The sequence below is a fragment of the Cololabis saira genome, chromosome 11, assembly GCF_033807715.1.
Source record: "Cololabis saira isolate AMF1-May2022 chromosome 11, fColSai1.1, whole genome shotgun sequence".
In the NCBI taxonomy this organism is placed as follows: Eukaryota; Metazoa; Chordata; class Actinopteri; order Beloniformes; family Belonidae; genus Cololabis; species Cololabis saira.
The window spans coordinates 8,875,843-8,890,366 of record NC_084597.1 but is presented as its reverse complement, the minus strand read 5'-3'; the positions used below and the strand labels follow the sequence as shown (position 1 = coordinate 8,890,366).

General features: G+C 36.2%; 1 protein-coding gene across 1 annotated transcript in view; it reads left to right on the top strand.

Annotated features, from left to right (window-relative positions):
• The first annotated feature begins 575 nt into the window (after positions 1–575).
• Positions 576–14,524, top strand: part of LOC133454923 (alanine--glyoxylate aminotransferase 2, mitochondrial-like) — a 21,292-nt gene continuing 7,343 nt past the window's right edge. The window contains exons 1-8 of the mRNA XM_061733662.1: positions 576–693; positions 3,878–3,975; positions 7,425–7,615; positions 7,755–7,878; positions 7,968–8,062; positions 9,899–9,992; positions 13,515–13,608; positions 14,303–14,403. Coding sequence (XP_061589646.1) covers positions 609–693; positions 3,878–3,975; positions 7,425–7,615; positions 7,755–7,878; positions 7,968–8,062; positions 9,899–9,992; positions 13,515–13,608; positions 14,303–14,403 — 882 coding nt within the window. The 5' untranslated portion in view covers positions 576–608. The remainder of the gene's footprint in view (positions 694–3,877; positions 3,976–7,424; positions 7,616–7,754; positions 7,879–7,967; positions 8,063–9,898; positions 9,993–13,514; positions 13,609–14,302; positions 14,404–14,524) is intronic.

The window sequence follows — 14,524 nt, the reverse complement described above, 5'->3', positions numbered from 1 at the left end:
TACAAAAAAGAAGGAGAAAGAGAGAAAAAATAGATAGAGTGGTATTTTTTTTTTGTTTTCTTGTTATAAATATGTGATAGATAGATTGGTGTTCAGTAAGTCAACGTAACTGTATTAACAGAGAGGGGCAGGTATCATACGTTTTCTTCTTCCTGCTCCTTTTCTTTCATGGTGATAATGTGTACTTTATGACATTTTGTACAACATTATTAAGATTATATACCATGAATGGAATAAATGAAATGAAATGAAAAAAATAAATATTTAACCAGATAAAACCTGACATGACAATAATTTATACATTAAGGTTTAAAACTAGACAGACTTTAACTAACATTTACAGTTCACACCTCTCATTCAACTCATGCTTACTCAAGGGAAGGTTGGGCATCCTTTAAGAGCTTCAGCAGGAAAAAAAACACAACTAACTAACTACATAATACAAGGCGAGCGGATGCCACTGGTTACACATTTATGCCAGTGATGTTGCAGGGAATCATTGATTGCAGGTTTTCCACCCATCACCTTATTAAAAGCCATGAAGCTGATGTTGAGCATCAAACACTTAAGGGACAAGAGCTACTATCAGACATCTGCACTCGCTGAACATGCATAAACTAAGAGGCTGCCAGGCAGCCTTGAAGGGACTCTCCAGCTGTTTCCCCACTGCAGCCAGCTTTCACCTGGGAGGTGGTGAGTTATCATTGAGATGAACAAAATACATAATATGCAGGTTTATTTTAAGGTACTGTAGCTTTTGACTAATGCAGTATTTCCAGAAACTCATGTGGACATTTTTCAATGCCGATTTGGTCCAATTAATGCTGGATGCCCATCCTGACGCAGCCCCACATGTACAGGGAGGATTAATGTTATTCATGATTTCAATACCTACTATAATTGTAGGACAACGTGTTGGCGTGTGAGGGAAACTCAGGAACCTGACGTAGTCACTGAAGATGTAAACCACAATAGAATACAACCAAAATAGAAATAAAATAAAGATAATTAAGATGACAAAATCTTAAACGTTTCGCTCACATTGTATCAATTAGAATGATAATATTGGTAATATTGGACGGTTCATGAGATTTCTGCCCTGTGACAATATTAAGTTTTGTCAGACATGTTCTAACTGTTGTATCAGATTATAGAGTACGGTTTCAACATATTATTTAATATTTTATAATAGATCTGCATGTTCTGTAACAGTACTGTTTTTATTTTCTTCTTTGAATAGCTTTCAAGAACTATAATTATTGGAACCTAAATAGTAATTTACTGATAAAGGATTTTATATATATATATATATATATATATATATATATATATATATATATATATATATATATATATATATATATATATATATATATATATATATATATATATATATATATACATTTTTATCCCCATTTTATCCCCAGTGCTCCTACCTAAGTGAGTCCTGGGCATCCGTCCCTCTAACAACCCAGGCCAGGAGGGTTCAAGTCTCCTCCTTACTTGAAGAGTGAGCAAGCTGCTTCTTTTCACCAGACAGGACCATATCTGTCAAGTCTCCCGTTTGGGCCGAGAAACTATCGTATTTTACCCCTTTTTCCCACCAATAAATAAAAAACAAGAAAAAAAGAGAGGAAAGTAAAGAAAAGAAAAAGAAAAGTAAATAAATAAAAAAGAAAGAGAAATAAGAAAAAAAGAAAAAAAGGAAATAAATAAAAAAAGAAAAAAGGAAAAGAAAAAAGATCAAAAACTTTAAAGAAAAAATAGAAAAAAAGAAACAAAAGAGAAAAAGAAAAAAAAATAGGAAATAAAGGAAAGGAAAAGAAGGAAATGAATAAAAAAGAAGAAAAAGAAAAAAGGAAGTCAATTTAAAAAAGGAAAGAAAAAAGTAAATAAAGAAATAAAGGGAAAAAAGTAAAGAAAGAAAAAATAGAAATAAAAGTAAATTAATAAAAAAGAAGAAAGGAAAGAAAAAAAAAGTAAATAGATAAAAAAGAAGAAAGGAAAGAAAAAAGAAAAATCAAAGTAAATAAATAAAAAAGAACAAAATAAAGAAAAAAGTACATAAATTCAAAAAAGGAAAGAAAAAAAGTAAACAAATAAAAAATAAGACAAAATGGGAAAAAAGTAAAGAAAAAGAGTGAGCAGGCCGTTTCTTTTCACCAGACAGGACCATATCTGTCAAGTCTCCCGTTTGGGCCGAGAAACTAACGTATTTTACCCCTTTTTCCCGCCATCTTCCCGTATTAGTATTTTCCCGTAAATGTCCCGTTTCATAATATAATAATTAAAAAATTTTAAGCATTATTGTGTCTCTCCAAACTGAAATGTCACATATCTCGCAAGAATTTCCCCTTGCTGTAGCCTGGTTCTTGCGAGGTTAGTGGCGACAATGGGAGCAAACTCGGAACAACAAATCAAAGAGATGGATGGATGTAACGACAGAGAAGACATTGATTTCTGCCCAAAAAACAAATACTTTGTGTAAACATCATTTAACTTTCCCAAAGAGGAGCAGAACAGACTCAGTTCCCCGTCCTGAGAGATGTGTAACTGTGATGTTAGTGTCTCTGACGGGGGAAGGACCGATGTCCGTCAGAAAAATGCGTCTGTGTATCAGTCATGAAGGCCAGAGAGCCTCAAAATGAAAATGACAAATAGGGCTTGGTCACCAAGGTGCATTGTGGGACGCGGCGGCCGTGTTGGCAGCCTCGTGAGTGTAAACAAACAGCAGTGTAGTAGCAGTGAGTAGCACCAAGTGAACAGACGGAACGCAAAAAAAGATGTTAAAATGCCGGAAAAGAACTGGAATTTAGCTGGATACCTTAAACAAGGAAACCAGGGACCGGTATATGGAGAAAATAATGATTATTAACGGTTTGGATCCATATGAAATCCTTACTAAAGAGTGGAGCTCCGACGAGGATTTACTGCTGCAGTTCTGCACAACCGACGTCTTAGGCTACCTTGTTTAGGAGTGTTTGGCAGCTGCTTTGGTAAATGTTTGACTCGCCATGTGTTTCAATAAATTTGTATAATAGTACAACATACAGTACATGTTTTGTATTACTCTTACTTTTCTTTTCTTTTTTGACTGCTATATTATGCTGAAGAAGCTCCGAGGCGTGAGCAATATTTTTGTTTTCCTTGTGAGATTATTTTTTTCCTCTGCAGCTACAAATAGAGTTAATATTTTTTCCTCAACAAACTAGTTGTATCTGCAGATTGGGGTTAATCGCACCACAGAGAGCTGGCCAGCAACTGCGTTTAGCTCGAGAAGTGGGGAATAAAACCCGTGTGAATGATCCGACCCGGGTCTGTGTGAGTGTTTGTTTGTGGTTTACTGTGGAAGGTTATGTTTGCTCGTCTTTTTCAAGCGAGCCGACGACTCTTTTACTCTGTTATCTCAGATACTTGGCCTCCGTGGTTCTGCCTCCAAGCAGGAAAGCGGTGAAAAGTTAAACCATTAGCGATCTTTTCCCCAGGTCTGTTATGTGTGGAGCTGCTGCAGCTACAACACAGCAACGGGTTACCATGGTTTACAGAATAACAGAAAGTAACGATTACAAGTACCAGTAGGCTAAGACAAAAAGAAGAGGGAGCACATCTGTACACAGTAGGCAGTGGTCTGAAGAGCAGCTAAGACGTCAAGACGACCAAGCCCTATTAAAAGAAAATGTAAATGTTTCACTTGAAGACAAACTATGTGAATATAAACTGAAAATATTTCAAATAAATAAATGTGCTTAAATTGCCTTTTGTGTTTTTGTTTAGGCTCTAAACATTTTTAAAAAAAATCCCCAAATGTCATATGCATGAAAATAAATAAAAGGCTGCATTTCTCTTTGAGAATATTAATTGAATTGATTTTTCACAGGGGCAATATCTCAGCAGATGTTCTTTAAATCCCGAAACACAGACATCCCAGAGATCCCAGAGATGCCACCATGCAGTTTCAAACCGGAGGAGTACAAGGTAGGACCGATGACGCAGCTCTGCAGGACTCTGATGGCTTGACTAATAATTATTTTTTAATCCTGGTATGATGTATCATATTTGATACACGTTTAAGCCCTCTGCACTTCACCCCATAATCAAAGCAATAAAAACAATTAGTTCACTTTTTTTTTGGTTTAAATTCCTCCAAAATTAATAAAATAGTTAAAAATATTATTCGAAATGTTTATAGAGGTACAAAAAGTATGAATTACAAAATTCTTAAAGACAAAATTGGGTGTGTTTTTAATATCAACATACACTCTTGCCCATAAAGTTGGAAACAAAATTATTTCTAATTTTATAGGCAGCAATCTATGATATACGTTTAAAATAAAATAAGAAAGGAGTTTCTGTCTTGTTTTGCAAAGGTTTAAATAGTCTTGGCAGGCACTGAATTAACATTTTCCCACATTCAGCTCTTTTCCTTTCAGCTTTTTCCTTTCGGGGCTTGCCACAGCGGATCATCATATTTCATCTGTCCTCCGTCTCCTCCACTCCCAGATCAAACAGCTGCATGTTCTCTTTCACCACATCTATAAATCTCCACTTCGGTCTCTTTTGCCGCCTGCCTGGTAGATCCATTGCCAGCATCCTTATACCAATATAAAACACTACTCATCCTTTGCAGATATCCAAGCCATCTTAATCTGGCCTCTCCAACTCTGTTTCCTAGACATCTAACCTGAGCCGTTCTCTGGTGTGTTCATGTCTAATCTGGTTCATCCCGGTCCCTCGTAAAGAGAACCTCAGCATCTTCAGCTCTGCTACCTGCAGCTCTGCCTCCTGTGTTTCTGTCAGCGCCGCTGCCACTGTAGCTTGTCTCATAGACCTTCCCTTTGACTGATGCACCGACTCTCTTGTCTTTCTTTTCTCACGCTCTCCATTAGGTCTAAAGATCGATTTAATTTTTTAATTTTTTTTTTTATTTATTTATTTATTTATGTTTTTTTTTTTTTTCATCATTACATTACAACTTTTGGTTATTTTTTTGTTTATCCTCAAAAAAGGAATGTTTTGTTGGACACGAGAATAACTTGTGCCAAGTTTTTGCCTTTAAATATGTTTAAAGGTATGAAAACATTAAAGTGTTAGGTTATAATTGCATAAATTGTCTATATTTCATTACTTTATATACTGTCTTGGGGTTACATTTGCAAAAAATGCTAAAAACCAAATGCTCAAAAATTTAAAACCAAAATAGACCAAAAATGGAACAAATAAAAACGGAATGTGGGAAAAAAATAAAACCGATTTCATCCGTCTCTGTTTCCTCCCTGGATCTGTTTGGTAATTCTGACCCACGATGTTTCTGAAAGCAGTTCTATCTCATTCTGGGAGCTGATTGGTCCTTACAGCATCATTAGCTGCAATACTTGCTGTTTAATCTCAATATAATACTAGTAGTAATATTTTGCATAAATACAGTCATATAATTCATGCAACAGCTCAAAAAACAGTTTTAATAACACTAACCCAAATCAATATCGGAATCGAATCGAATCGGATCGAATCAGATCTTGATAATCGATTCTGAATCTTAAGAATCGGAATCGAATCGATTCTTGACATTTGAATCGATCCCCAGCCCTACTCTCCATTGCTCTTAATGGTTGACCCCAAGTGCTCAAACACCTGCACCTTCTCCAGCTCTCGTAGCCTCATTATCCCACTCACCTCTCCTTTTCATTAACACACATGTACTCTATGTTGCTATGACTTTCATTTTTCTTCCTTTTAGTGCATACCTCCACCTCTGCAGGTTTTCTTCCACCTGTTCACCTTTCTCACCGTGAGAGCACTATGTTACCTGCAAGCATCAAGTTGAAGGGGATTCCTGCCCAACCTCATCTTTGATGTAGCCCCGTCTCCACTTCAAATCTCTCTGTCTCTGTACAACATACTTTCCCTGTGCGATGCTGCTCTCATATCCTGCAGCAATCTAATATACTACTTCCTCATACAATACCACAGCTCCTCTTTTGGCACCAACCTCGAAATCCACGGACACCATAGTGCAGCTCCCTCTGACATTGTCTATACCAGGGGTCGGCAACCCAAAATGTTAAAAGAGCCATATTGGACCAAAAACATAAAAAACAAATATGTCTGGAGCTGCAAAAAATGAAAGGTCTTGTATAAGCCTTAGAATGAAGACAACACATGCTGCATGTTTCTATATTAGTTGTAGTTGGGGAATTTTTTTTTTTTCATTAAGCACTTCGAGAAGTAGTTCTGTAGTAAGTAAGTAAGGTAAGTGTCGATGCAAAATTTCATTTCTACTCTCCCTCGCTGTTCAAACAGCCACCGCTTCTGAACAATGGCGGAGCTCGAGCCGGCGGAGAGAGCTGGTTGTGGGCGTGGTTTCAGCAGCGGAGGCCGAACCTATGGAAATCTGCTCCCGTCGTGAATCACGACGGGAGCAGATTCTAATCTGCTCAAAAAAATTCACGTGACACTGGGGGATTCTGTCGGGCGGGGGTCAGAGACCTTACAGAAATTCATGGTATTTTGTCTCCCCTGTGCTGGCAGGGTGAGGGGAGACCACTTTATATATGTTAAAACAAGAAAAAACGTGTTTTTCATAATATGTCTCCTTTAAGTTGTTATTTATTTCCCGATATATGTTTTGATAAATGTGTATAGTTTCATATACCAACTGTTGATGCAATTTTACAAATCTAAAATATCTAAATATGTAAAATAGTTAATGAAGAGTGTTTGACTTAAAGCATTAAACCAGGGGTCGGCAACCCGCGGCTCTTTAGCGCCACCCTAGTGGCTCCTGGAGCTTTTTCATAAATGTTTAACCTTTTTTTTCCTTTTTTTCTCTTTTTTCCTTTTCTCCTTTTTATCCCTTTCTTCTTTTTTTCTCTTTTCCTTTTTTAATCTCGACATTTCGACTTTTTTCTTGACATTTCGACTTTTTTTCTCGACATTTCGACTTTTTTCTCAACATTTCGACTTTTTTCTCGAGATTGTGCTTCAACATTAATCTCGACATTTCGACTTATATCTCGAAATTTTGACTTTTTTCTCGAAATTTTGACTTTTTTCTTGACATTTTGACTTTTTTCTCGACATTTTGACTTTTTTCTCGAGATTTTGACTTTTTTCTCGACATTTTGACCTTTTTTTCTCAACATTTCGACTATTTTCTCGATTGTACTTCAACATTAATCTCGACATTTCGACTTTTTTCTCAACATTTCGACTTTTTTCTTGACATTTCGCCTTTCGCCATTTGCCTTCATTCTAAGGCTTATACATACAAGACTTTTCATTTTTTGCGGCTCCAGACATATTCGTTTTTTGTGTTTTTGGTCCAATATGGCTCTTTCAACATTTTGGGTTGCCAACCCCTGCATTAAACCATCATGACACCATTAGTTTTATAACATTTCTTCCGTGTGATTCTTTGTATTTAGGGTATGTCCAAGGAGCAAATGATGAAGATCCGCAACCAGAACGTCAACCCCATGACTATGAAGATTACTTATTATAAGAGGCCAGTGTTCATCCACCAGGGACACATGCAGTGGCTGTGGGATGTTGACGGGAAGAGATATTTGGATTTATTTGCTGGTGTGGCTACAGTTGGTGTGGGCCACTGCCACCCGTAAGGTCCAATTCTTTTTAATGCCAGTGACAATCAGTTTTATTTGTGTATTCTGTTCATATTCTATTATTATACTTTATTTACATAATAAAGTTGTAAATGGGTGTGCCTTGATGTTACACGACATTCGTGAACACAGGAAAGTGAGAGCAGCGGCTGAGAAGCAGATGAAGAAGTTGTGGCATACCACTAACATCTACGTCCATCCAGCACTTCAGGAGTATTGTGACAAATTAGCCTCCTACCTGCCAGATCCTCTCAAGGTGAGCTGGACCGGTCAAGTATAGCAGTAGGAGCCTGGAGATTCTCCCTGCCACTAATGGAAAGTATATCTGTCTGCGTCATTGTCCAGGTGATATATCTGACCAACAGCGGCTCAGAGGCCAATGACCTGGCCATGCTGATGACTCGGCTCCATACAGGAAACTTCGATATAATCACATTCAGGCATGTATTTTACAGTTATTTTTAGCAATACTTTATAAAAAATTTTGCTGCAACAAAATCTTCATTCTGTAAAGGGTTGTACTTTAAAGCAGCACTATGTAACTTTTCCACCTTAATATAATATTTCATCATCATCATTGTGATGGTACATCAACTTCCAACAGGTTTAATGAACCTCTGTCATGGTCTGAGGGGTCTGTATCGCCTTCACTGGCACTATGTAACTGTTGCGGCTTCTCTATCAAAACTTTTGTGAGCCGCTACTGAGCGGGTCAACACAGTCAAAACAAAAGACAGACGCGGATCCAGCGTCACCTCCAAGTTGATGCAATTTAATGATAGTCCAGCAAATTATAATTTATGCAAAAAGTATCCATCAAAAAGGCAAAAAAAAGGCTTCTTAATCTATTTCTGCGATCTGCCCTTTGCAGTCAAAAAACTGTCCCGCTTCCCACTCTCACACTATTCCCTTCATCTGCAGGTGTCAATAATCACGCATTTAATCACTGCAGACGCAAAGGAGGGGGGCGAAGACAACGCAACAAACCAACAAAAAATGATTCTTTCTGAACTTATCTGATACAACACAAACAATACCATGTCCCCACAAAACCAATTCATATACACCTTTCAAATAAAGGATTAAGTAAATTTAAACTAATCAAGATTCATTTTGGCCTCAACAGTAACTTTGAGGAGCATGGTAGGAACCCTTCCACACTAAAATACTACACATTTTTACGGCTTTGACTGCTTTACGGCATACGTCACTTCCCCCTCCTTCCCGATTCGTAGTCGAGATGAAAGCTGGGCGGGGCGTGGAGCGCAGAGCTCAGCAGGAGCTGGTATCATGGCCGAAGCTGCGGAAAAAACAAAGAAAATGAAAGTTTTATCGGAGGAGGCGAAAAAAAGAAAGCGGGAGAGTAACAAGCTAAATGCTCGGACAAAAAAAAAAAAAAAATTAAAAAAATTAAAAAAAATGCCCGGACAAGAATAAACATTGGCCCGGCGTTCACTCGCTGGCGTGAGCTGAAAGACGAGGAGGGATGTCCGACAAGAGAGACAGAATTGTTATGACACAAATGTAAATGTAGAGTTCTATGTTCAATACGAATCAAAATTAGAATGTTTTCACATATGTGAAATTCGTCTTGGGTTCTAGTATTTTTCCTGAGAACTGTAAAAATTGTGCAGGGCTGATCTGCAAAATATAAGAAATGGGCATTCAGTTATTCACAGGTTATAAATTATTTTTTTATTTTGTCAGTAAGTATGTTGGACTACTAATTTATGACGAATTCCCTCTAAAAAACGTGACAGGAAAAAGGTGCAGTAGTAATTTGGGGCGCATTATCTCGCTGAAACAGTCTCACTAATAAAACCAAGTTGAACTTAGTGATTTTCAACATCATCATATTATATTGTTTAGCCAAAAATAGATACATTACCTCTTCGCTATCCATCCTGCAAACGACCGCTGAAAACAGAAAAGTAGTTTTGAAAGTCCGTCCCGTCTTATTTCATTCACTACCAAAACAAATGCACGCGACGGGGACAGGATCTTTCCAGCATTACGCGCTGGTGCTCATGGGAAACGTAGTGTTCTTTCTAGTAAAGCACTACCGCTTTTGTCCAAAGGAGCCGCCAAACTCAACAAAAGCTGAAAGTTACATTGTGCTGCTTTAAGGATATTTTTATGACCAGTTTTGCCTTGATTCCTAATATTTGTAATAACCTTTTTTTTTTGAATGATTCAGTTTAAGTTTAACACAGACAAACTAAATCTGATAATTAATATCAGATACTCACAAATGTCTGTTTTCTTCTGTCTTTCAGAGGGTCGTATCACGGCGGCACCCAGCAAAGCATGGGTCTTACCTCCAATTCATCATACAAATATCCCATTGCAACAGGTGCAGGATGCACAAATGTATGTATACATTAAATAGGCCATGAAAATTGGGATTTTCCCAGTTTCTCAGTGTATGTGGCATAAAAATGTTTTGCCCAGTGTTTTTTTCTGTGACTTGGTGATATTACCATAAAACATATTTGTAAAAGTTTTATCCAGTAGTTTTTGTCACTAGTCACATAGCACAGAGAGTTGCAAGCACTCTGGTCAGTGCAGGCAAGCCGGTCAAGTACCTGTAATGTTTTGAATTGTATTGTTTCCCTGGGAAAGATGTGCCTTGAAGACAACATGTATTAATCTAAAATTGCAGTGACCACAATGTTAGTTTGTGATTTAATGCTGCTGCAGTCACAGAAGTTCAGTTCAGTTCCGTTCTGTTGAACTTTATTGTACCAGAAGGTAAATTACTAATAATAATCAATACATACAACATAAACATAAACCATAATCACAACATAAAAGGATAAAACCATTTTTTTTTCATGAGGGTTATAGCAGTAGATATAAAACTACGTTTGAAACATTTAGTTTTCTATATCTGTGTCCTGACTGACGTAGCTGGACGTGGTCGTGGAGTGGATTAGACTTTTAAAATAGATCCAGACATGTTTATATCAGTCTGGATTCATGTGCTGCTCTCTCGTTACCTTACTGGACTTACTGAAAGATCCAATTTCTGGATGCAAAATTAATTTTACAAAATCTAAAATCCTGCCTTTTGAAATGAATTTCATATGAACATTAACCTGACCTCGTAAAACCTTTTCGCTGGGTACTGGATGGATTCACATATCTGGGGGTTAAGATAACACCTAAAATGAGTCAACTTTATGCGGAAAATGGCAGCCTCATGGTAAAACGCATTAAAGACAAGATGCTGAGCTGGAACAAGCTTCCTGTAACCTTTCTTGTCAAATTCATTAAGATGACAATTCTGCCCAAAATTATGTACCCTCTATCTATGCTCTTCATATCTTTGAAAAGAAACCACTAAAGATATAAATAAAACTATCTCTGACTTTAAATGGACTGGCTGGAAGCCTAAAATTAAACGGAATGACTATTTGCACCAGGGTACAAACGCAAGCCCCCACCAGCTGAGCTGTATTCCAGGCTTCATGACGATCTCTTTGTGAATTTTGGATATAAGCATTTTAATAACCATGTCTACCTCATACTGCTGCAACTTTCACTTTTTTTTAAATTGTATATATGTTAATAAGAGCTGTCATTTGTCTATTACTGTTTGCAATCATTTAAATCTGGGTTCAGTGAGCGAATCAACCAAAGACAAGTTCCCTGTCTGGCATGTTCAAACTTGGCCAATAAAGCTGATTCTTATTCTTATTCGTATTCTTAAAATCAAACAGGAAGGTTACTATAAGGACAATTAGAGGGAGAAGGGGTATGAATAACAATTTGCATCAATCGATGTCATATCTGAAATTTTGTTTATATTATTTTTCTATTATGTACAAATTTATATATGAATATATGAATGAATGAATGAATGAATGAATGAATGAATGAATGAATGAATTAATGAATTAATTAATTAATTAATTATTTTATTTTCGTGTCCGGACATTTAAATGACCCATCCCTCATGGGATTACACAGACACATAAATTACATCAAAGTATAACATTCCGGTGTGTAAACCACCTACTTCCAGCTACAAGTAATAATAACGATAATAAGCAGCAACAAATAATAATAATAAATACAATTAAAATTAAAATGAAAACAAAATAAAATAAAATATCCCACACTAGAAAATGAACAAAAAATAAAAAAAAAATACAAAAAAATACACCCACAGAAATACCGACCCACACGCACACAGCCCCCCCATACCCAGGTCCATAATTAGATCATATCATAACTCACTCCACAACAGCCAATACCAGCCCTTACAGACAATTGAACCAATCCATACAATAATACAGTTTTTCTCAATCACTTTGGTACATTTTTCCAATCATTCTTGCAATTTGCAGAAGATCAAGTGCATTTCTCAAAACAGTTTGAACAAATAGCAAAACACTGTGGATCACCTGCAAAAGCCAGTCTCTTGCTCAAAATCCTTAGTCCATCCCTCAAAAGCAAGTTTTTGTGTCAATATACTTGTCAGTGCCATCAGAATGTTTAATCATTGTGTCATTGTATACAGATAAGACAGTCAAATTCATTAGTCATGTTGGCAATTGAAGGCACTTTGAAGGGACATGTTGATGTAAAATGTGGTTTAGGTGTGATGACAAGTGTTGTACATTTGACCTCATATAATGTATACGTGTAAGATTGATTGGAAAAGACAAGATTCACATTTACAGAATGACTTCTTCATTGGCAAACATTGACATTGCAGTCCGTAAAGAAAAAAAAAAGACAGCACTGCACATAACACCTGTTCTCTCTGCGGAAAGTTTGAATAATTGAGGACACAGTTGTTCTGCCAACATTTGGCTGCACCCTTCTCCCCGCTTCAGCCATAGTCAGCCCATGATTCAAAACATGGTCTACAAGTGTTACTCTGATTTCATCAGGAACATGCATGTGTCCGCCTCTTCTGCCTCTTCCTCTTCCTACTCCTCCACCACGCAGCCTCACCCCTCTTCCTCTCCTTCTTCTTGGCTGTTGTCCTTCCATTGTCAGACATTGTAACTTTCTATTGTGCTCTGGTTACCTATATACTCCCCAGTAGATTGTTCATGAGATGCTCCCTTGAGCTCATTCAGAAAACTGTCGATCATTGGTTGATCAACTCTTTTCATTAGAGAAAGTCTAGATTCACCTGGGAGGAATTTACCAATTTAGATCATATTTACAGACAAATGTCTTATGGAAATGTATATATGCTTGACATGTTATGATGGCTTGGTAAATCATTTTGCATGTGAAGACTTATATGATGAACTATAGCCTAAATGTTTTTGGGAAAGAGACTATTTGATAGATTCCTATAACAAAGCATTTTGATTAGCATGACAAAAGCAATTGATAATGTACGAAAAAACTGAGAATTGTACACAATCATTTGCATGGATGGACAAAAGCATTTGCAATTTGTTCAATGCAATGAGAAACTGCCTTTTTCATCTGCACAAATGGCATGATGATGTGAAAACTGAACAAGAACTTTTGAGAATTTCAATTCTGATGTGAGAAATGTACCAAACCAATTGAGAAAAACTGTAATATGCAGTCCATGTCACAGAGAAACACACACAAATTGAGGATTTTATCCCATATAAGTTACCTTTCTCCTTCTATCCCAGGCTTTAAATAAAAATTCAGAAAAAACAAAAATATTTTCAAAAAGATATTCAATTAAATAAATAATTTAATTAATATATATTGCGACTGTGAGCTAATAGTGGAATATGAACATGTTGTTTGGGATTGTTCTTTTGTAAATACTGTTTACCAATCACTTATGTGGTAATTGTCTGAAATAAATTAATTCATTCATTCATGTATTAATTTTTAGTAATTGTCGCTATCAGACTGATACCAATGCTTCTACCAAATCCACAGACCATGTGTCCTGACGTGTTCAGAGGTCCGTGGGGAGGAAGCCACTGCAGGGACTCTCCTGTACAGACCATTAGAGAGTGTAGCTGCGCTCAAGGTACACAAACACACACACAACATATGTCAAAGGAGATTATAGTCATAAGATAACTAATTTATTAGAACCCGAAGGTATGAATACCCTTCACAAAGACAGAAAACGCTTAATTGTTGCCATGGAAGCTAAGAAACCTCCCAGTATGGAGGATTTTTTGTGCCAAAATTAAATAAATAAATACATCATTAATTAATTAAAATGGGAATGAAATATATTATTAATTAATTAAATGTGTCATTAATTAATTACAATTAGAATGAAATATGTAATTAATTAATTAAAATACAATTCATTTTAAGTAAAAATATATATTTATTATTTCAGTATTTAATTAATTAATGACACATTAAATTAATGATTTCGTGTTGCGTGTGAATCATGAAATGTAAAACTGCATTTAATTAATTAATGACATATTTCATTCTAATTTTAATTAATTAATGACACATTTCATTAATTAATGATATATTTCATTCCCAATTTAATGAATTAATTATGTATTTATTTATTTAATTTTGGCACAAAAAATCCTCCATATCCCAGAGCTATTAGAACTGCATTTGTTATTTGTTGGTCAGATGTGAAAACACATTCAACAATCAGTGTGTTTCTTTCTTCTTTTTATACAACATGTGTATACTATTACTGTCAAAACTGTCAAAAAGAGTTGTTTTTGTTATTTTTTATTTCATAGGTCATTGTGTTGCAAACGAACAATATATTGCACAGCTCAAAGAGACATTTGCTACTAGTCTTCCAAGCAGAATCGCTGCTTTTTTTGCAGAGCCTATTCAGGTATTGTAGTATGTTGTGGGGGACTGACTTCATTGAATCTAACTTTCCATTTATGCTGTTTTTCTCATGTTCAGCCTGACTTGTTAATTGCAACTGAACCACAGGAACGTGAAAGCTTTCA